Source organism: Pteropus alecto, unplaced genomic scaffold, assembly GCF_000325575.1.
Source record: "Pteropus alecto unplaced genomic scaffold, ASM32557v1 scaffold3, whole genome shotgun sequence".
NCBI lineage: Eukaryota > Metazoa > Chordata > Mammalia > Chiroptera > Pteropodidae > Pteropus > Pteropus alecto.
In genome coordinates this window covers 12,502,422-12,525,504 of record NW_006442484.1, presented here as the reverse complement: position 1 = coordinate 12,525,504, position 23,083 = coordinate 12,502,422, and the positions used below count along the sequence as shown (strand labels likewise).

Sequence of the window (23,083 nt, the reverse complement as noted above, 5' to 3'; positions counted from 1 at the left end):
TACACAAAGACCACAAAGTTCCAGCCCTCTGGGTCTTATAGCTCAGTAGAGGAAAGAAAGAGGTAAGCAGGTAATTGTGATATACTCGATGGCACAAGTCATCGTATGGCTGAATCAGTGAATCACTAAATGAAAATGTGGGTTCAATCTGAGACTCCAATTTTGAGAGTGAAAGAATATTCAGTAAAGAACAATTTTTAGAATACTTATATGGCATAAAATTTAGGAAACTTTAAACAAATTCTCTAGAAATTTAGAATATTAGAAAAAAATTTAGAAAGCTTTAGAAAATTCAGTAAGGACAAGCATGTGGATAAAAGACCTTCAGAAAGGCAGGCAACTAAAATTAGGAGGGGGGTGTGTTTTCAGTAATGTCTGTATTCCAACACACCAAGTTCTTTTTTAAAAAAATCTCTACTTTGTTTGTGTGTGTCTGTCTGCCTGCCTGCCTGTGTGCCTGTCTGTCTGAGGAGGGAGTTTGTTAATCAGCACGGCACAACATTATGAAACTCCCACTCTCTCCCACAGTCAGTATGCATGTTGGCTCTTTTGAGTACTGTTGCCTCTTAGTTATTGCTGCACAAAATCATGTAAAGGTCAGCAATTTAGAACACACACTCGGTTTACTGACTTTTATGCATTGTAGATGTGAAGAGATTCCCCTAAAGTATATAATAAAATGGCAGCTTTGGGTATTTTAAAGTTTTGGAGCCAATACTGACATTATGTATTGGAAAAGTGTATGAAGAAGTTCTTTTCTCTGGGTTGTAGCTCTAAAAGTTTCACTAAAATATGCTCTCTCTCTGAATATCCGAGTGGATGAGTAATTAAATAATCTGCTTTGGAAAGGCTAATTAGTTTAACCATTACTCAGGGACTGCTGCCACCCGTCTCCCCATCTGCCCAGTTGACAGGTGCACCGGGCACTCAGCATTGTCCCGCCTCTGTGGTGAGTGACTCCCCAGGACTCATCTGTGTGTGCAGAGAATGGTCCTAAGCCTCCTGGGGGAGCAGACCTGCTTTCCTCACACATGTACCAGGTCTCTACCACACTCTTATTCCTGGCGCCTACTCAGAAATGGGGAAGGCTGATGATTGATTGAAACTTTTTTCAAAGATTTTAGAGTGTGACTCTCTGCCCCAGGGTATAAATGAGAGTAATCATCTACCTCATTTCCTCTTAGGCATTTGGTGAGATCCTTGTAGGGAAGAAATATGGAGAGTTGTTAATTGATACAAAACCTATGCCTGAGCATAGGTTTGTATTGGGAGTTTCATTAGTATTTTTCCTGTACTCTGCCAGAAATATAGGTTCATAGTACTTGAAATTCAGTGTATTTTTGAAAAGTTATATCCTTGATTTTCTTATTGATTGGCATTAAAATGGTCAAGAATGTGTTTCATTCTTGGAGACGTCAATCATTTCTTACATTATCTGTGATTCCTTCTCTAGCAGTAGAGGCAGTGATAACAAGTGATGGTAAATGCAGGAGTGCAAATTCTAACAAATTAGATTTTAACCAAATATGTATTTATTGCTATTTTTCAAATTTGAAAAAGAAATGCATGGTTGTATTTAAACTTAAGAGCAATGGCAGGATGGGCACGTTTCTCCAGCCTACTCGAGCCTCAGTTTCGCCATGGAAGGTAGGCATCACTATACACCAACAGTGCCCACACAGTGGGCCAGCCGGCTCTAGGGAATCTGTGACTTTTTTGGAGATATATGGATCAAAACTATTTTTATAAGAATAATGAAATTATTTGCCTTTTTCACTCTCATTCACTCCTGGGTATGAGAGGCTACTCAACGTAAGACATTGCAGTATACTAAATATAGAAGCAGATATGACAATCCAGATTTTGTTTTTGTTGATCGGACATTAAAGGAATTTGTAAAGTATAAAACAGTGCCGCTCTTTTTACTAATATTTGTTTCAGAATCTATATTATACATATTTCACAATTTTATGTTGTTTATGTTAACCTTTAATGGAATTGTTATTATTTCAAATAAATTAATGTAGATTTTAAAGTCTCAGTTCTAGTTTTGAATATAATGAATATCGCTAGATAAAATCTACATAAACAAAAGTTCCTTAGAGTTCTCAGTGAATCCCAAAAGATTGAGAATCTTTGCTGATATCATGCAAGATGATAATAACATATACCTATCTCATGGGATTGCTCGAGGTTTAAATATTTCATGTAACATATTTAGAATAGTGCTTTACGTAATAACTATTCACTACTGTCTTTTAAAAGTATGGCATGATGTATTAGAATGGAAAAGGCTAAAGAGAGTGGTCAAGTGTCTCTGAAAGAAATAACTGGATAAAATTAAGACCAAAAGGGGCAGAAATTGGAGCTGGACCGAAGTCCAGTACCATCACATACAAAATTCTTAAGGAATTTAGGGAATAACAATCAAAACATGTAATAGAGACTCTTTACAATTAAAATATTTGTGGAGACAAACCTGTTTTTCGATATGACCTGCTGCTAAAAACATGAAATTTAAAAATAACTTTCTTAGAAATAGCGGAATGAACCTTCCCATACAGGAAGTTAATGTTTTATTTTGTTTTCATAAAATTTACCTAACATTCATTTTAAAACCCAGTTTTGAAAACAGCTTTGTGTTGTACTTTTTGCGCCTTATGACAGTGGCTTGCTTGGGTGTGCTCTCTATCTATTAGACTCTGGGCTCTTTGAATTGGAACTACCTTATTTATCTTTATTTCCCAGTAACTAGACCCAGGCCAGTCCTAGAGTAAACTCACATTAAGTGCTTGCTGAATGAATTAGAATTTTCATCATCACTGGATTACATAGTCAGTTAGCAAAATATTATGACTAAATTAAAGTAGAGATAGATATACAATATAATACATAAAAATAACAGAGTTTTAAATACTTTAGACTATAGGAGCTAAACCTAACAACCAGAACGAACATGAAGTTTTTGGATGGTCTTATAGGATTCTTTAATACCACTATATATTTATCACAGTAAAAGAGATTGACTTTCGGTTTATAAGAGGCCCAAGACTTTTTTTTAAATACATATATGAGCAACTTAGTTGTTATAGCTTATTCTTCTAAGAAAAGTCAAGTAGAAATTGCACAAATTAGCTGGCAGTTTCATCAAAACACACAGAGTACTGACTATACTGACAGCTTGCCTGATGTGCCTTTAGAGCCGCACCTTTCATATTGCGCTGTTTGCATAGAGTAGTTTGGGGCAATGAAACTTACAATGAGTAGAAATAATTCTTCACACTTACCCTGAGTGCTTGTGCTGCTCTTCCTTCAGGGCATCCTCAGGGGGGTACCATCTGCCTGGTAGAGAGCAGGGCTGCACAGTTTCATTCTCACCCATTCAGGATGGGTGCTGACTTCCTATAGAGTGGCAATAGAACATTGATTTGTCTCCAGACAGGCCTGCTTCCCACGCCCATGCAACAGATGGCTCTGCAGTGCCCTTAAGTTTGAGGTCTCCACACATCACAAACTGAATATATTCCCTCTTTGCAAGCTGCTTTCTCCTTGGGGAATGCTTTTCTAACATACAAACGTTTCAGGTCTTTTCTGGATTTTACAAATGCCAACATCCTGTTGGCTTCATTGAGGACAATCTTTCCATGAGCTTAACTTGCAGATGTGTTGATGATATTCTGAAGGTCTGTGGTTCACATCAATAACTTTGTTGTTGTTTATTATTATCTTTAGTTGAGATTGTCTGGGGCTATATTGAAGGACTTAGAAACCTGGGATTAATTTGCCATTTGGGTATAAAATTAAATAAGACAAGTAGCTCTGCTTTATTTTATTTTCGAAGAGAAAAATACTCTCTGCATTTAACTGACAGAAATGTGTTGCGGTTTCTTTTGTTTCACTGTGTATGTATTCTTTATATCCTTCTTTTATTTCTATTCTGTAAATAATAGGGCCTATGGCTTTCAAAGAAAAAAAAATATCCCCAAGCATTTGTTTTGCAATCATAAAGTCAGTACCACCTTCATAATGAGCTACTGGCTTTGCTACAAACACAAAACAGCGATGCATTGCAAAAGCGCAGTTGCCAGTTTCTAGCAGATGAGCTCCGGACTTCAAATAAGAGCAAGAGTGTATGTGTATGTGAATGTGTTTAATTTGCCTTGGGTAGCATGCAAGTCAAGGATTCTTTATTTTTTACACAAAGCTGTTTTTAAGAACCCAGAATTTGCATGAAAAAGATGCTGGTCCCAGTTGGTTTCACACATATATTGGGGCCACAGGGGTTTGAAGATGTGGTTTGCCAAGGGACTACTAAACCAAGGGCAAACGAGATTACTGTAAAAGAAAAAAAAAAAAAAAAGAAGAAAAGACAGACCTATTTATTTTTAATACTTTGGTAAAGTTGATAATTTGATCCCATAAATGTTAACATCTAGAAATCCTGAGAATTTTAGCTAGGTGATATTACCATTCAACAACTCTATTGCTTCCTTAATTTTAATGAAGAATGACAACTCTTCTTTCATACAAAACAAACAAAAAAAACAACAAAAAAACACAATTCTGAGAGAAACTCCTGCTAACAAAATACACACGTGTAATTCCAAGGACTTGAAAACATTGGGAAATAGAAAGTATTATACCTCAAAAAAGAATTCTATTTTGTTTTTTAGCCTTGAAACCCCTTTCAAAGGAAATATTTTAGAAGCCTAATATATAAAACAGCTCAAAATTGGGGTTTCCTTGCTGTAGTGGGAGTTAGCTACCACTTGGCCTTGCCTGCCCACTCACCTCACAGAAGACCCAGGACTGTTACTGGGATCCTTTGGGGGGCTGCGGGGAGGGTCTTTGCTCCAACACATTGCATGTGTTGCTTTTCCTGTATAAACGATTTAAAACAATTACAGAGCATGCTCCAAAGTGACACTTGGATTACTACTCTTAGAATTCTATTCCTTCACCACCTAACCACTTTCCATCAGGGTAGCTCCCAAATAAAGAGACTTCAGCAATTTTCCAGCTTGTAAATGAGGAGGGCTACATTGCAGGGCTGCGATTGAGGAAGGTCTTTTCTGTGATGCAGACTATTCTGAGATTCCTCATGTTTATGTCATGCATTTCCACGTGGCCGACTGAAATGTCTCACATCTCTGTTCACGTGGTGGTAGGTCAAAACTACAGTTAATGTTTTTGATTTTGACATATTTTGCTCTCTGTCAAATGGTAAACATGCTGCCACTTTAGAGATGACCCTTTTATGTTGGTTCATCCACATTTTCTTTCTTTATTGAATACCATAAAATATAATGTGTAGGCAGATCACAAAATTTTTTGATTTATTAATGTTTTTCTTCTTAAAATTACATAATGGCTAAAACTTTTGAAATTTTCTTTCAAATTGAATTGAGTAAGCTTTGACAATCACCCATACCATGTGATAATCCCTAATAGTGTAATAAAGCCAATCTCTTTTAAGGATAAAATAGTGATGTTTCTAACTCTTAAGCTGTATTAGGATACTTTTTCCATTTAGAAGGATAATAGTGCTAAAATTAGATTCTTGTTCTGTTTCTAGAAAGGTATTCTTTATGCTACTGCTCTTGTAAAAAGTTAACATGCTATTAGCATATGTATTAAATCTTTCTCTGAAGACTCAGCAATTAGGAGTGATGATTCCAGGAAATTTTCCAGAATATTCTTCCATTTCTAGTTCTTTATCTTCTGAGGGGAGTTCTCAAAGTGTGGTCCTGGGATCCTGGGTGCTCCCAGGACACTTTCAAAGGTTCTGCAACGTCAAAACTGTTTTCGGAATAACACTAAGATGATATTTGCTTTTTTTTACTCACATTTTTTCATGAGAGTACAGTGGAGTTTCCTAGAAACTACGTGACCCGTGCTGTTGCAGCAGACTGAATGCAGAAGCAGGTATGAGAATACAGCTGTCTTCTATTAAGTCAGACATTAAAGATAGTTGCAAAATTTTAAAGCAGTGTCATTCTCATGAAATTTGATTTTGTTTAGGAACATAGGATTATTTTTTATAAAAATGTTTTACTTATGTTAACATGGGTTTATTATTATTTTATTATTTTTAATGGATTAATAAATATTTTTAAAGCTGTATGTTTTCATTTATATGTGACAAATATCAGTAGCTATAATCTACGTAAGCTTAAGCTCTTTTGGGACCCTGTTTATTTTTCAGAGTGCAAAAGAATCCTATGACTCAAATATTTGACAATTGCTGTTCTACTATCCCCTCGTTCAATGCTCTTATATAGAAATTCTCTTGGTTGAAGCTTATTCAGTATTCAACTGATTGCTGTGGGAACTGTGCTTTTCATAATTTTAAATGTGTATGAAAAAGTTTTTGTGGCCAACCAGAACTGGAAGGTGCCCTATGGGAATCATTATGTGTGCAAGTGTGTGTGCTGTATACTGTGTAACTGAAAAATGGTAGTATTATTTAAAAAATTATTATACCAGGCAAGCTGATATTAGATTCTGTGACTGAGCCCTCATTCAGCAAATCACAAGCATTTATTTTGTTCCTACTGAATGGCCCTTACTAGGTGTTATAGAAATGAATCATATATGATCTCAACATTCAGGGAAGCAGCTGGTACAGTGAGATATTAATTACACCACAACTGACCACGTGCAAAAGTACATCAATTAGCACTTTTTTTGGCTGCCACTGTTGTGGTAGAGGAGAACTTTATGGACTTATTAAGGGGAAAAGATAGACCAAATAAACAATCGAGAAAAATATAAGACTGTGTATAATACAGTTTAGAATAGAAGTTGAATGTGTCTATATTCAGCATAGAGAGAGCAATGGGGCAGATGAGTTCAGATATTGTTATATTTACTTAATTAGCATCATGATAGCTTTTGCGGTACTCGTAATGTTCTAGTTTTTACTTAGGTGGTCGTAACAAGCACTTATTCACGTCACGATTATTCATCAAGCTGTGCATTTGAGATTTCTTAATTTTTCTGTGTATGTTATACTTCAATGAAAAAAGTACAAAAGTTAAAACTCTTAAATTTAAATTACCCCTGTAAAATGTTAAACTGTTTGCAGTATGTACTTTAAAATATCTATCCAAAGCTTCCTTGATGCGTATAGATAGTCCTCATTTTTCTTTCCTTTACCAAAGATTTCCAGTAGTTTCTTTTCAGGGCCATGACAATGAATCACTTGGTAGTGAGTCTTCAGTTTGTAAATAATCTGCTGAGGTTCCCATCACCCTCTCTCTTTCTTTCTCACTCAATGTATTATCATGTTTTTAGTAAAAAAATAAAAGAAAGTCATCCAACCAGTTTAAAAATGCATATTCCTGAAAAGTTTTTAATCAAAGTCATATACATACATAGTTTGGAAATCGAGTACAATTATAAGATTTATAAATGTACACCTCTCCCTTTCTACCTAGATCTTACTACCCTGCATAAATAATTTCCACTTTTTTTTTTAGCTCTATCTTCTGGGTTTTCATCCTTGTATCTAAATAATACATCTATACTCTTGTTACTAGATTTATTATTTTTAGACATTATATATTGTCTATACTACTAATCTGTCCACACTTTCTTCCTAATTTTTTCATTGTTATAAATTAATTAAAATAATTATAATGGTAAAACAAAGTAAATACTATTCACAGCTGAATCTAATAGAGTTCTAGAATTGCATTTCTGGAATAACTTCACTCATTCCTAGAGTTAACAATTGCTATAATCTGCCATTGGTTTAGGTTTTCATGTTCCAATCCCTAATTCTTAACAGATTTTTCCACTAAAACTCTAAAAGTCATCTCAATATTTACAAACACATAGGTTAATTTATTTTTGATCAACTTGTTTTTTTCTAGGAGCCATTCTTTGAAAACTCTCTGTCCTCTTGCTGAAACCAGATTGGTTGTTCTCTAGATTCTTACATAATTGGATCATTTTTGTTAACCAAAAATAAATAAATTAATTAAAAGAATTTCCTTTTCTCTTCTTCTATATGGGATTCTTCATTTCCTACTACTCACATCTTTGTCTTTATTTAGTTTGGCAGAAATAATTTATGGATTAATTTGGTACAAAATTTGACATAATATTAAGCCTTCTGATCCATGAATGTGGTGTGTCTGTATTTATGTGTTTGTGTATAAATTTACATATACATATATATTCATATGTGTAATCTTTTTAAATTGTTCTTAGCAGTGTTTTGTAGTTTTCAGTGTAGCTATATAACGAGTCTTTTGTTAAATTTATTCCCTATGTATTTTATGTTTTTTGACATTATTATAGATTTTAAATTTTAAATTTTCTAATTATTTGAGGCTAGTATATAAAAACACAATTTTTGTATATTGACTTGTATACTGTGACTTTGCTACATTCACTTATTAGTTGTATAGTTATTTTGTAAATTTCTTAATGGTTTTCTGTTTATATGATTGTGTCATGTGTGAAAAGAGTTTTACCTCTATTTTTTAATATCTGTGCCTTTTATTTCTTTTTCTTGCCTTATCAAACTGGATAGGAGTTTTGCCTGTCTTTGAACTTTACATACCTAAGTCATAAAGTATATACTGTTCTCTTTTTGCTTCTTTCACTCAGCAGTGTGTCTGGAGTATTCCATATGTTGTGATTAGATATAGATTATTCCTTCTCAGTCTTTATAGTATTCCAGTGTATAAGTTAATTCATTCCAGTGTCCAAGTTAATTCATTCTATTGTTAAAGGGTATGTGCATTTTCAGTTTAAGGCTATTATAAATAGCACTTCTGTGAACATTCTAGTACATATCTTTCATGTAAATATGTATATGAATTTCTTTTGAGTTTATACATTAGAGTGGAATAGCTGGGTCGTAGTGTATAAGATACCTTATTGTTGTTCTCTTCCTCCTCCTCCTCATTCTTCACCATTTATGGGTATTTATTGTGTTTAATTTTAATATTAGATGAAAAGTCAGCCATATTCTTCTCTTTCAATTCCTTGCTGCTGTTATCTGTGCTTTCATCTGCTCATCAGGACTTGGCTCAGAGAGCACACGTAGACTTTGCCTTTCTTATATTAAAAAGAGGTGCATGGCTCCCTCTCTTTATGACTTCTTCCTATTTTCTTTGTTGCCCCCTCTCACAGTGGGGTCTGCCCCAGGCTTTCAAAACTGGTATTCCTCAACAGTCTCCTGGTTCTAGTTTTCCTCCTCCTAATCTGTGTTTTTAGGTATTTATTCAAACAGAACTATTCCTACTAAAAAGCTACTCAACTTTAACCAAACTAGAGCACATTCCTTCTTGGCAGTCATAGGCATTTATTTCAAAGATCCAAGCAGTTTGGAGGGGAGAAATCCTCTCACTCATCTGGGAATTGAGTTGCTTCCTTGCTGTTTGCAGCTAGAGAGGGTCCTGTGTAAAGGGAAGGCTGAGTGACAAAACATCACTAAAATAGTGTCACATCTTGATACTAGTAGAAGGATTTCAGGGAAAATTCTCACTAAAGCTAAGATTTGAGGATTACTGGAAGAGTTCACTTACCCCTAGTTAATTTATCAGCTTCTTAAAGAATAATTGAAAAGCTGTCCAAAATGCAGATATCTATCATTGTAAAAAGTATTCTTAAAATTTTGGTGAATATTAGCTTTTTTGTAAATGAAATCAGAATTACAATTATAAAAGATACAAAATGAACCCCATAGTAAAATGGAGAATATTAAAATAAAGAATCTGATTTTTAATTCTACATATTTTCTAGATCCTAAAAAATGATATCCATATTTTTCTGGACCCTGAAAAATGATATACAAAATTTTTATTTAGCCTTTCAAGTAAAGAAAACCTAATTTTGATCCTAATATATACTGCATACCAGCTGGGGGCTTAGCATGGCTGAGCACCAGTTGCCACATCTATAAAATGAGGTTAATAAAACCTATTATAAGGTTGTTGTCGGGCTCATATAAGATCAGGTAAAATGGCCAGCATGGTGCCTGTAGGTAGCAAAGCTGCAAATGATTTTCTTTTATTATTTCAAAAATGGTACAGAGTTATGTTTTGTTTGCTTTTTAAAATTCAGTATCAACATAGAGCAACAAAGAAACAAAAATAATTAAAAATATATATGAGCAAAGTTATTACAGAAAGGACACAGAAAATTTATTTTAAAATGATATGTGTTTATGAACTTAAAGTAAAGCTTTTACTTAGCATTCAACATTTATTTCACTATTGTAAAACCCAAAGCAAAAAATCTCTTTCATGACACTCAATGAAAACAATGCACTAATGACCAATCACTTTAAATATTTATAGAAAGTTTAGTGGAGGAAGTGAGCTAAACCAAGGAAGGAGTTCCTCTGGAGACCTCAGAAGAATGTTTGCAAGCTATGCCAGTGTACCTCTACCCTGAGAAGAATGGTCAAGTAATCATGCGCTTTTGTTTCTCCAGGGAGAAGTTGGCTGTGGCCCGTCTGCAGCGAGAAGTTGCCCAAAGAAGAAGTGAGGGGGCCATGGTAAGTCCCGGCTGGTTTCTCTTGATTCTGAACCTCCCTTCCAAAGGTCTCTGGTTTGAAAGGCATTTCGTCTAATTAAGGATATCTAAGGAAAATATTTGCTTGCAGCAAACGGAATGTTGTATTGGTAAATGATGTGTTTATAATGTAGTTTAGACAGCTCTGCCATTTGCAGAGTCAGAGAAAGAGAGAGAGAGAGAGGAAAAATAAGTATTTGAGTGTTGAAGAGGATGTTCAAATGTTCAAAGGTCTATAAGTCTTAATTTTCCGAAGGTATACTGGATGCCCAGGCTTCCAGCTGGGAGTGCAATATCTATAAATGAACAATCTTAGATTTTCAGAAAAGGACAGTCAAACATATTTCAAGCTTCTCAGTTTTTTCGATGCTAAAAAACAAACAGCTTAAAAGAACACTACGATGTTTGCTAATGTAATCGTCTTTTATCCTTTTCCTTCTCTTCACTATTGGCAGTGCGTTTCTCCCTGTTCTTTTCAGCATGTGTTGTCTAGAAAACTGATGTTTCCTCGTGTTTTGGATTGTACTAAAAATCAATATGGTTGTTTTGGTCTATAGCAACTTCATTTTATAGACTCTTTGCCCAGGTATCTGCCTGTGTGCTACTCTAACATCGGAGATGACTGCTTGGGGACCCCGGTAATGTACATGTGTGGATTAACAGCGGCTGCTACCTCTGAGGGAAAAAATAACATGCCAGATTTTTTTTCCTGCATAAAACAAAGCAATAGCATGCATGCAATTTTTCAGCAAAAGAATTAGCTTTTTTTGAAAAAGAGAAGTAATGCATTTTTAGATCCCGAAGGCTGCTTCTATTTGATTTCATGAGAGTTAAATGACAATGCATCCACTGAAAAGAGTAAGAAATTTGTAAAATACACTGGCCTTGCACTTTTCCCCACAGGGAAAGCAAAGGGCTGGAGTAGGAGGCTGAATGTTGAGTGGGTTCTGGAAGGTACAGTGGCCCCTGAGCATGCTAAAATACTTAGGGGATCATATTGTTTGTTCTGCTAGTGATCTTAATGCAAAGAGAATCTTGAATGTTCAAATAATATGAAACAATTGCTCCCAAGTATCTTTGAGCAATGAATTGGAAATAAGTTGAAGAAAATGAAGGTTTAGTGAAATGGTAAACTGAAAATTTTCAGTCTAGACTTCTACTGAGGTGCAAAATGTGTAGGGCTAGGCCATTCTGCGATATTTCAATCTTTTCTTTAGGGCTAGCTTCTGTTCATCAGCTGTGTTCTTATTGAATGTGAAGAAGTGACTTAAATTATCTAGGTCTCGGTATCTTCATCTTTAAAATGAAGATGTTGAATTGTATGATTCTATTAGTTTAGTAGATCATACTACTGAACATTTGTTCATGTAAGGCTTTTATGAAGGAGAGCTTTTTCTGGTAATAACTAAATGTTACTTAAGTTCATAAAAAGAACAGATCTCCAAAGAAGGTATCTTTCTGACTCTGTCAACGAATGGGCCTGAGTTGAAATCATCACAGACAGATAATTCTATAGTCTTTTACAAAATAAAACCCCCTTTTATAACATTATAGAAGTAATTAGTCAGTGCAGAAAATACCCAGAAAACACAAACAAACAAAAAGATGATTCTGGTTGCTCAAAAAATGACTTTGAAAAAGTTATCAGTGTTTTATTACTCTTAATTTAATGATGGTAATGAGAAAACCCACATTTATGTATTGATTGATTTAACAAGTATTTATTGAGCACCTACTGTGTGTCCGGTGCTATTCTAGGCACTGGGGAAACATCAGTAAAAAAAAAAAAAAAACCAAAAATCTGAGAGCTTACATTCTACTGGTTGGAGAAACAGACATTCAGCATACTTAAGAGTGTTAGATGGTGGAAGCAGCTATGAGAAAATGAGATCAAGGTAGGGGAGGTTGGGAGTTCTAGGAGATCACTGTTTTAAATTGGGTGTTCCAATAGTTAACCACTGAAAAGTAACTTTTTGAGCAAAACTTGGAGGAGGCTAAGGAGTGAACCATGCTGATATCTGGGGGAGGAGCGTTCCCAGGCAGAGAAATCAGCAAGTGCAAAGGCCTGGAGTGCCTGAGGAACCATGGAGATAGGACGACTGGTGAGGAGTGAGAGGAAGAGTGATTATCAGAAGGTAAAGTCAGAGAAGTGCTGAAGGACAGAGGGTAAGTCATCAAGGGCCCCAGGAATCCCTGGCTTCTGCTCTTTGTGACTGGAGCCATTGGAAGACTTTGAATGAGGCAGTGATGTGATATGATTTACCATTATTCGTATTACTGTTAACTCTCCCATTCCATAGTTTATCACATCTCAGTTCCTTAGAGACCATAAGCCCTGATTTTCATTAATGTCCTTTAATTTTTTTCACCCTCTTTTTCAATATTTTTTTCCCTCTTTCCTTACCCAGTTAACTGCTGCCTTGAGTTTTCTACTTAATTATATGCTTCAGCTTTTCTGCTCCTAGGATTCATTTATTTCTGACGTCCTGATTCTTTCATATGACAGCTCCTTAAATCAGGCAGTCCTATTAATCTCTAAATTTAATTCTTGCTGTTACAAGCCAGAACTTTTGTCACTTCTGTAGCAGAAATGGAAAGCAGTTCATCACAACCAGATCACCTTGTTTTTAAAGACTACTATTTATAGTATTCTACATTTTTATCCATATGAAAAGAAAAATGGTATGGGAAAAGTTATTTAAGAAATATTTTCAAAAAAGCTATGTAATTGAGGCAGATATTTTTAAAATCATCAATGAACCTGTTATAATCAAAACCTTTAATGTAAAGCATTCCCCTGTTAAAATTTGACTTTATGCAATAAATCTCATTACTTATAAGTTTTAATATAATACCCAACACACCATTTTTGAGAAATTTATTTTATTTTTTTAGCATACTTTTTATTTTGGAATAATTTTAGACTTACAGTAAAGTTGCACACTTGTATACTCTTTAACCAGTTTTCTACTGTTAACATCTCAATATAACTATGATAAAATTATCAAAACTAAGTGATTAACACTGGCATGCTACTATTAACTAAAATCCAGATTTTATTAGAATTTCACCAGGTGTTCCAATAATATTCCTTTTCTGATCTAGGATTCAGTCCAGGGCACCACATTGCAGGTAGAGGGATTTCTTTTTAATGCCTAGTTAATACATATTGTGGAAGGAAGACGAACATGAACTTGAAAGGGAGGCAGGTCTGGATTCAAAGTCCATTTCTACCAGTTGTTGGTTGTGTGACCTTGGGCGTGTTACTTTACTCATTTTTATCAATTTTAATGCTCTTTTGTTCTGTTAACTGAAGTCTTTGGGAACACTTTCTTTCAGTGTACAAGATGTTTCATATTTGTTCCCTTTGTTCTTAATTCTTTCATGAAATAACGATCACCATTATTTTCCTACTTACCTTTCATTATTTTTCACAAACTGCTGTAAGATTATATTTCTCTTCATTCTGGGAAATTATGTTTCAGCTTGTGCTCCCAATCATTGGCTCAGTTTACTGCAACATCTATTCTTAGACTTTAATGTCATCTTAAATTTTGTTATATATAAAAAGGTTCATTCTACCTCAAGGGTATAAAGCTACTCAGTCTCATTATCTTCTAGACTGTACCTACTTCTTATTTTTCTTTATGTAAATCTTTGCAAATTCTAGATTGGTATGAAGTAGGGATCAAAAAGAACGTTTTCACAAGTTGATAGTTAATTTCGCAACATCATTCATGAAACCATCTAACCCTTCTATCACCTTTATCATAGTTCAAACACCCATATTAATCTGGGTTAATTACTGTACTGCTTATGCTTTGCCATTAACCATTGTGTATTCTTAATTGTTTTGATTACTTGAAATTTATAGTTTGTTAATATTTTGTAGGGCAGGTTCCTTTTGATCATATTTTTCTCCAAACTTGTAAAGATAATTTTACTTACTGAATATAAGAGTTCATGAGTTAAAAATATGTATTTCGATTTCAAATAATTGCAAAAATATTTTATATGTATTTATGACACAAAATATTTCAGAGAGAGTGCTTCAAATTATATAAACAATGGCTTATTTGCTGTTTTTGCTGTTTTCTTTTTTTTAATTTAGAGAAATATTCTACCACTGTTTTTTATTGAAAAGATATTAATATCTACAAAGCATTAATATCCTGCCAAACAATTTTTAAAAATGGTTAGGTTAATTATGGAAAACCTCAATACTGTGTGGTTCCTTTTTACACCAGTGATTAATTTATATTTGGGCAAAAGAAAAATATTAATTCTTTATTACTCAGCTCAAGGCAATAAGAAAACACAGAATCCCATTTATCCAGTTACAAGATTCCGTTTTCCTCTGTATCCAGATATTTAGACACTGGCAGGATGTTATCCTACTGTACCATCAGCTAAATTCATAACCAACTGTACATCCTTTTCTTTGCACAATGAACATCCAAGGAATAATGATCAAAGATTGAGATATTGATAGTTACATTAGGAGTTTGAGGGGGAAAAAGAGTTTGAAGAAGTAGGGAGATCAGAATTTTTGGATCCCCTGTGTTGGAAAATGAGGCAAACTTATGGCATAAATACCCCTCACCAGATCCTGCTCATTCGGTTCCACAGTGTGGACAGTCTGCTCTGGTGCTGATACTGGAGTTGTCTGGGTTAGCTGATACAAACTTGGATTAAAACACTTTGAAGAAGCTTCATTCCTATGGCCTATATCTGTTCATGGTTTCTAGTATGTGTCAATTTAACGGCAGGGATCTCTTCTTCTAATATCTGCATAGTATTTCAGAGATTTACACTTAGTCTTATTTTTAAACTCCTTGTTCCCTGCCTTCAACAGCATGTGAGCTAACTGTTTTTTTAGTAACTTGTAAAAACCAGAAGTCATAGTTTCGAATACCTGTTATTTAAACCAAAAGAAATACTTTATTTCAACTTAAGAGACACATGTAAAAACAGGAACATTTCACAAAACCCAGGAGACATTGCCTTGGTGAACAGTCAGGATTTTGCCTAGTATGCCCTTTTTCTTGCCATTGCTGCAGAGCTGTATAGCCTGGCCTCTGGTAGACAAAAGGCAGCCAAGAAGGGAAATTCAGAGTTTGAAAACCCAGGAGTAAGAGGGGCATGGAGCTATGGTCCCTAAACATTCCATTTCCTACTACTAGCTTTTTTGGAGTCAGGTTTTGAGTTTTGATAGAATTGGAAGATGGTTGTTCACTATAGCTCGGTGGGTGATACAACTGGTTTCTAACTGGTAGTAGTCAAGGAAAGGAATTTAAGATGGATGCATGATGAGTTAAGCCTTTTTTCTGTTTCTTTTTTTTTAAATTGAGATATAATTTACATACTAGTTTCAGGTATATAACAATGACTTGAGATAGCCACCACAATAAGGCTAGTTAACATCCATCACCATACATAGTTACACTTTTTTTCTTATGATGAGAACTTTTAAGATCTCACTTAGCAACTTTCAAATATGCAGTACAGAATTATTAACTATAGTTACCGTGCTGTATATTACACTCTTAGGATTTATTTATTATATAACTGAAAAATGTCTACCTTTTGATACCCTCCCCCACCTCTGGCAGCCACCCAATCTCTATCTATGAGTTCATTTTTTCAAAGAGGCCACATGTAAGTGATGTCATACAGTATTTGACTTTCTCTGTTTGATTTATTTCACTTAATACAATGCCCTCAAGTTCCACTTACGTTGTTGCAAATGGCAAGATTTTCTACTTTTTATGGCTGTATAATATTCTGACGTGTGTGTGTACACAGATGCACGCACACACCTCACATTTTTTATTCATTTGTCTATATTGATGAACACTTAGATTGTTTCCACGTTTCCACATCTTGACTATTGTAAATAATGCTTCAGTGAACATGGAGGATACAAATATCTTTTGAAGACAATGATTTTACTTCCTTTGGATAAATACCCAGAAGTGGAATTGCTGGAACATATGGTAGTTTTATTTTTAATGTTGCGGGGGGACCTGTCATACTGTTTTTTATAGTGGCTGCGCCAATTCCTACATTCCTACCAACGGTGCACAAGAGTTTCCTTTTCTCCACATTTTTGCCAACACTTCTTTCTTGTATTTTTGATCATAGTCATTCTATGTGTGAGGTGATATCTCATTGTGGTTTTGATTTGCATTTCCCTCATGATTAGTGATGTCGAGCACCTTTTCATGTAACTGTTGGCCATCTGTACATCTTTTAGAAAAATGTCTCTCCAGATAGTGTCCATTTTTAAATTGGATCATTTATTTATTTATTTATTTTGCTATTGAGTTGTATGGGTTCTTTTGTATTTTGGACATTAATCCCTTATCAGATATGTGATTTTCAAATATTTTCTCCCATTCAGTAGGTAGGTTGCCTTTTCCTTTCATTGATGGTTTCCTTTGCTGTGCAGAAGCTTTTTACTTTGATGAGGTTCAACTTGTTTATTTTTGCTTTTGTTGCCTTTGCTTTTGGTGTCAGATCCAAATAATCACCGTCAAGATTGACCTCAAGAAGCTTACTGCCTATGTTTTCTTCTATGAGTTTTACGGTTTCAAGTCTTTATCCATTTTGAGTTAAATTTTATGTAGGGTATGATATAGTGGTCCAGTTTCAATTTTTTTTTTGCTTGTGGCTGTCCAGTTTTCTCAATACCATTTATTGAAGAGACTGTCCTTTCCTCATTGTATATTATTGGCTCCTTTATTGAAAATTAATTGACCATATATGCATGGGTTTATTTCTGAGCTCTCTAGTCTGTTCTATTGATCTATATGTGTGTTTTCATGCTAGTACCATACTGTTTTGATTACTGTAGTTTTGTAATATAGTTTGAAATCAGGAAATGTGATGCCTTCAGCTTTGTTCCTTTTTTAAAACCAAGATTTCTTTGCCTTGGCTGTTCAGGGTCTTTTGTGACTCCATACAAATTGTTTGTTCCATTTCTGTGAAAAATGCCGTTGGGGTTTTGATAAGGATGCAGTGGATCTGTAGGTTGATTTGGTTAGCATGGAGTATCTTTCCATTTATTTTTGTGTTTTTTAGTTTCTATCATCAATGTCTTTTGTTTTCAGTGTTTTGGTCTTTTCTTCTCCTTGGTTATATTTATTCCTAGGTATTTATTCTTTGATGCAATTGTAAATATGATTGGTTTTTAATTTTTTCTGATTTTTTTTTATCAGTGTACAGAAATGCAATTGATTTTGGAAAAATTGGGGTTTTAGCAGCATAGACAGCTTGGACTTGTCTGTATTTGGTAATGTACTGGTGTTAGAAGCAGTCATGGCAGTTACATTGAAAGTATCATTGAAAAAAGAGAAGCAACTCAGACAATACATCATTCACAGTGTTTATCATTGGCTGAAAAATATCCACAATATGTATTTGGAAAAAGATCCAGGACTTTTCTTTATTGCTTACAAAAACCAAGGTAATCATTTAAAAAGCCAAGTGGACTTGACTTTCTAAGAGTTTAAATGGTAAGTTGCAAGCTTCAGGACAAGTTTCTATATATATTTACTAAATTTTGGAAATAATATTATTTCGTTCATTTATCTATTCAACATATCAAGCAGAGATTAAAAATGAAGTTCTTGCTTCCATGAAATTTATAATGTAAAATACTTATTATACAAATACATCAGTGTCGTACTTTTCATGATCTCTGTTTATAGTCATTAATATCAGAAATCAATAACAGCCAAAAAAGATAACTTTAAAAATTATGTAGAGTATTTTAAGTAATTAATTGTTAAACAACTAAAAGAAATTAAAAATGTTGGAACTGAATGACAATGAAAACACTACTTATGTACAAACTTATGAGATTTAATCAAATTAATACTTATTGTGAAATGTATAGTTTTAAATGCATGTAATAGGAAAAGATTTAAAATTGACAAATCTCCAGCTCAAACAGTAATAAAGAATATTAAAATAAACCAAAGGAATGAAGAGGAAAGGAATAATGAAATAAAAAACAGAACCAATAAAGTACAAAAAGAAAAAATAGCAGAAAAATTTTATCAACACCAATTAATTCATATACACATAAAAATTATAAGACATTTAGACATGTGAACACTAGGTGTTTGATGATATTAAGAATTCTTAGTATTTAGGTATAATCTTGTGTTGTGGTTGTGTATGTGTGTGTTTTTTTTTTTAAGTCTGTGTTGTTTAGAGGCACATACAGAAATATTTACCAATGAAACGCTTTAATGTCTGGGTTGCTTCAAAATAATACTGGAAGAGGGAAGTATTATTTAGATGAAAGTATTATTTAGATGAAACAAAATTGGCCATAGTTGATAATCATAAAAATTAAGGAAAAGATATACTTTTCCTCCTGCTTTTATAAATGTTTAATTTTTTATGATAATTTTTAAAAAATATGTCCCCATAAAATGCTGCCAGGCTCTGATGACTTTACAGAGTTCGACCAAAACTTCAGTGAGGGAGATACTATAGTCTACAAACTGGTACTGAAAAAAGAAAATAAGAAACTATCCCCAACTCACTCTTTTAAAATAAACATTTCATTTTAGAATAGTTATATATTTACCAAAAAATTGAAAAGATAGTGGAGAGATTTTCCATATGCCCCATACCCAGTTCCCCCAATTATTTACATTAGTATTGTAATTTGTCACAATTAATGAACCAATATTGATACATTATTATTAGCTAAAGTCCATGCTTTATTCAAATTTGTTCATAGTTATACCTAATGTACTTTTTCTGTTTCAGGATCCCATCCAGGACTTGTGTTATTACATTTACTTGTCGTGTCTTCGTAGACTCTTCTTGGTTGTGACAAATTCTCAGACTTTCCTTGTTTTTGATGAAATTGACAGCTTTATGAGCACTAGTTAGGTATTTTGGGGAATTCGTCTCATTGAAATTTGTCTGATGTTTTTCTTCATGATTAGACTGGGTTATATTTTGGGGAGGTAGACCACAAGTTAAAATGCCTTTTTCATCACATCATATCAAGGTTGCATATTATCAGTCTAACATCACTATTTAGGTGAGCCTTGATCACATGGCTGAGGCGATATTTGTCCAGTTTCCACTGTGAAGTTTCTCTGCCCTCACTCCCTTCCATAATGTCCTCTTTGGAAGAAGTTGCTGTGCACAGCCCACACTTAAGATATGGCGAGTGCAGTGATTGCTTAACATTAGAAAATGCATTAATATAATTGACACAAGTAAATAGATTAAACAAAGAAAACCAAACCTCAGTAGATATTGAAACATTTGATAAAATTCAAATTCAGTTCATAGTAATTTTTAAAAATGTAGTCAGCCAAGAATAAATGGGAATTTCCTTAAACTGATGAAAGGTGTCTACTGAAATCTTCAGTAAACATTGTCCTTAGTGGTGAAATGTTAGAAGCATTCCTTTTAAAATCTATAACCAGAACAGGATACCTCCTGTCACTGCTTCTATTCGTTGTTGTAGCTGGTCTTAACTAGTACAATAAAATAAGTAAGTGATATAAGTGTCAGGGGGAAAAAAAAAAACACAGTTCGTATTATTAAAAAATAATAATTGTCTAAGTAGAAAATCTAAGGGAATCTTTAGACAAACTTTTAGAAGATTGTTTAATATAAAATGAATACACATCAATAGAATTCCTACATATCAATCAACACTTATGAAGTATAGTTTTAAAAGACAGTACTTAAAATAATGTTTTAAGGAACTTTTTAGGAATGTATGTGATATTGATGGAGAAATTATTAAACATTATAAAGAGAGACCAAAATTAGTGGAGAGATATCTCATATATTTCTGGAAGGGAAGACTCAATACCATAAAGGTAACAACTTATCCCAAACTGATTTACATATTCCATGTAATTCTAATCAGAATCCAAACAGGGTTTTCACAGAATACAAAAAGCTAATTCTAATATTAATATGAAAAAAAATGTAGGTTTAAATGTAGATGACATGATTTTAAAGAAAGATAATAGGGGGTGTTGTGTCCTACCACTCATGAAGATTTATTATAAAGCTAAAGCAATTAAACTAGTGTGGTGTTGGGCAAAGACGTGCAAATAAACCAGAAAAGAATGGAGAGAGTTGAAATATATGGAAATATATAATGGAAATAGAATTACAACTCAGTGAGAAAGAATCGACAATTCAAAAAAGCCACTGTGACAATTTAAATACCAAATTATACAGTTTCATTGCTACCAAACACCATGCACAAAAGTAAATTTTATACGAATCAATTTTTTTTTAATTAAAAAAATTTTCAGACTTTTAGGAGTAAATGTAAGGTAATATCTTTATAATATTGAAATAAGAGAGCATTTTGTTTAAAAAACAAAGACAAATGTAGATGGCATAGAAAGATTGATAAATATGAATACATTAGAAATAAAAATCTGTTTGTTTTTTTTTATAAGATCATTAGCAAAGTGTAAAGGTCAGCTGCTGGCCAATACAAGAGATTTTCAAGGCAAACTAGTAGGAAAGTGCCATGACCATAAACACTTAAAATTTCTTGTTTAGAAAAATATAGATTATAGATTAAAATATCACTGGGATAGCATCTCATGCCCATCTATCTGGAAAAATTCTAGAAGTCTGAAAATGCGAGAAGGCAAGGATATGTAGAAATTGGAGCTCTTTTATATTGTTGGTAGTAATGTGAGTGATGTAAACATTTAAGAAATCCATTTTGGGTTACCTAGTAAAGTTGAATGTAAAACAGCCTGCGATCTAGCAATTCTACTTTTGTGTTTGGATCCTAGAGAAACTAACCTAAAGGGGCTCATTAAAGATACACACTTCAGTATTATTTCTAATGCTAAAAACGTCAAAGCAATCTCAAGTTCCCACAGGAGGAGAATAAATGAGCCAATTGATTTCTTCAAACAGTAAAATAATATGCAGCAGTTAAAATGAGCTAGATCTGTATGAAAAAAAACATGGACATATCTCAAAAACATATTATTGATATATAAGTAGAAAAAAGTCTAATATGTATAGGAACAACACACACCAAATTTAGGTAATGAATACTTCTGGGGAGGAGAAAAGGCTTGAGTTATATTTATTAAGTTAATTTTTTAATAAAATAAATATTATGTTTTTTTTAATCTCTTAATTCTGGGTGGACTTAAGTGGTGCCACATATTTTTGAAATATTTTCTGAATTTTAAAAACATTTTTTCATAACAGCCTTAAGTGAATTTAAATAAAAATGTTGAAATAAAAGAAACTGAACCACACCACCATCAGAAGAGAAGCTAGGAGAAATTAGAAGAAAATATTAGCTCACCCAGAGGACTATATTAGAAAATATGTTATTTTTATGATCTGGGCATAGTGAAGGCACATCTCAGAAAGACACCAGGGTCATAAACTATGAAAGTAAAAGATAGAGCTTAAACACAGTGCAAAGCATTTACTTCTGGTGAGCAAAAAGTTATATAAACCAAAGAAATAAATTACATGTCCCCTTTTTAAATTCCAACAGATACAATAGATATAAAGATGTAAAATTTTAGGAATTTTCAGAAAAATCTTCAGAATAATGCTATGGATTACGTAGCTGAGTTCAGTCTTAAACTAAGTTTGAAAAGTTGGATCAGTCTACAGCCTCTTAGTTTTCCCTATAATTCTTCCAAGTAGAAATAGTGTTCCTGAAGGGAGCATGCTTATCCACCATGGAGCACTCCCCACACAGTTAACATCTTGCTAACCTCAGGACTGGCCAGCAAGAAGATTTAGGTTAAAGGTCCACCTTCCTTCCTCTTATTTCAAGTCAGATACTGGAGCTAGAGATAGTATTCTATTAGGAAACTTGGAAACTATGCAGAATTTATTCCATTTTCCAACAAGGCAGGAGTTTTAGAAGACTACAAAAAGCACAAAGACGAGTCTCATAGTCCCTCAGGTGGATGAAATGGCTTTCTATGCCTCTGTGTTTTGTGTTTGAAAAGGGAACAAGGAGCGGTAGGACACTATAAGCATAGTACTTTCACTTCTTCTTGTATTTTAAAAAGTTAAAGTAAAATTGACATACAGTGAAATATACATATCTTGATTGTGCAGTTTGATGAATTTAGACAGATATATTTACTTGTAAAGCCAACATTCCAATTGAGGTATAAAATATTTTTGTTACCGTAGAAAGTTCCTTCTTAACCCATCTCAGTCACACATTTCCACCCTTGCATAAGCAACCATTGATATAATTTATATAATTCATGTATTAGTTTTGCCTTTTCTTAGATCGTATATAAATATATGTGTACAATATATAGTATAGTATACGTTCTTTGATGTTTGACTTCCTTCCTTTAACATAATGCTTTTGAGATTCATCCATGTATTGTGCATGTGTGTTTTTTTTTAGCTGAATAGTATTGCATATTGTGAATACATCACGATGTTTACCCATTTTCCTTTTGACAGAAATTTGGGTTGTTTCCAATTTGGTCTAAATAAGGCAGCTATGAAATTCTTACATAATTCATTTTATGGACGT

At 33.6% G+C, this 23,083-nt stretch overlaps 1 protein-coding gene across 1 annotated transcript in view; it reads left to right on the top strand.

The window, feature by feature from the left end:
- The window catches only part of NCKAP5 (NCK associated protein 5), a 570,133-nt gene that overhangs the window by 72,879 nt on the left and 474,171 nt on the right, over positions 1-23,083 (top strand). The window contains exon 3 of the mRNA XM_025039578.1: positions 10,453-10,516. Coding sequence (XP_024895346.1) covers positions 10,453-10,516 — 64 coding nt within the window. The remainder of the gene's footprint in view (positions 1-10,452; positions 10,517-23,083) is intronic.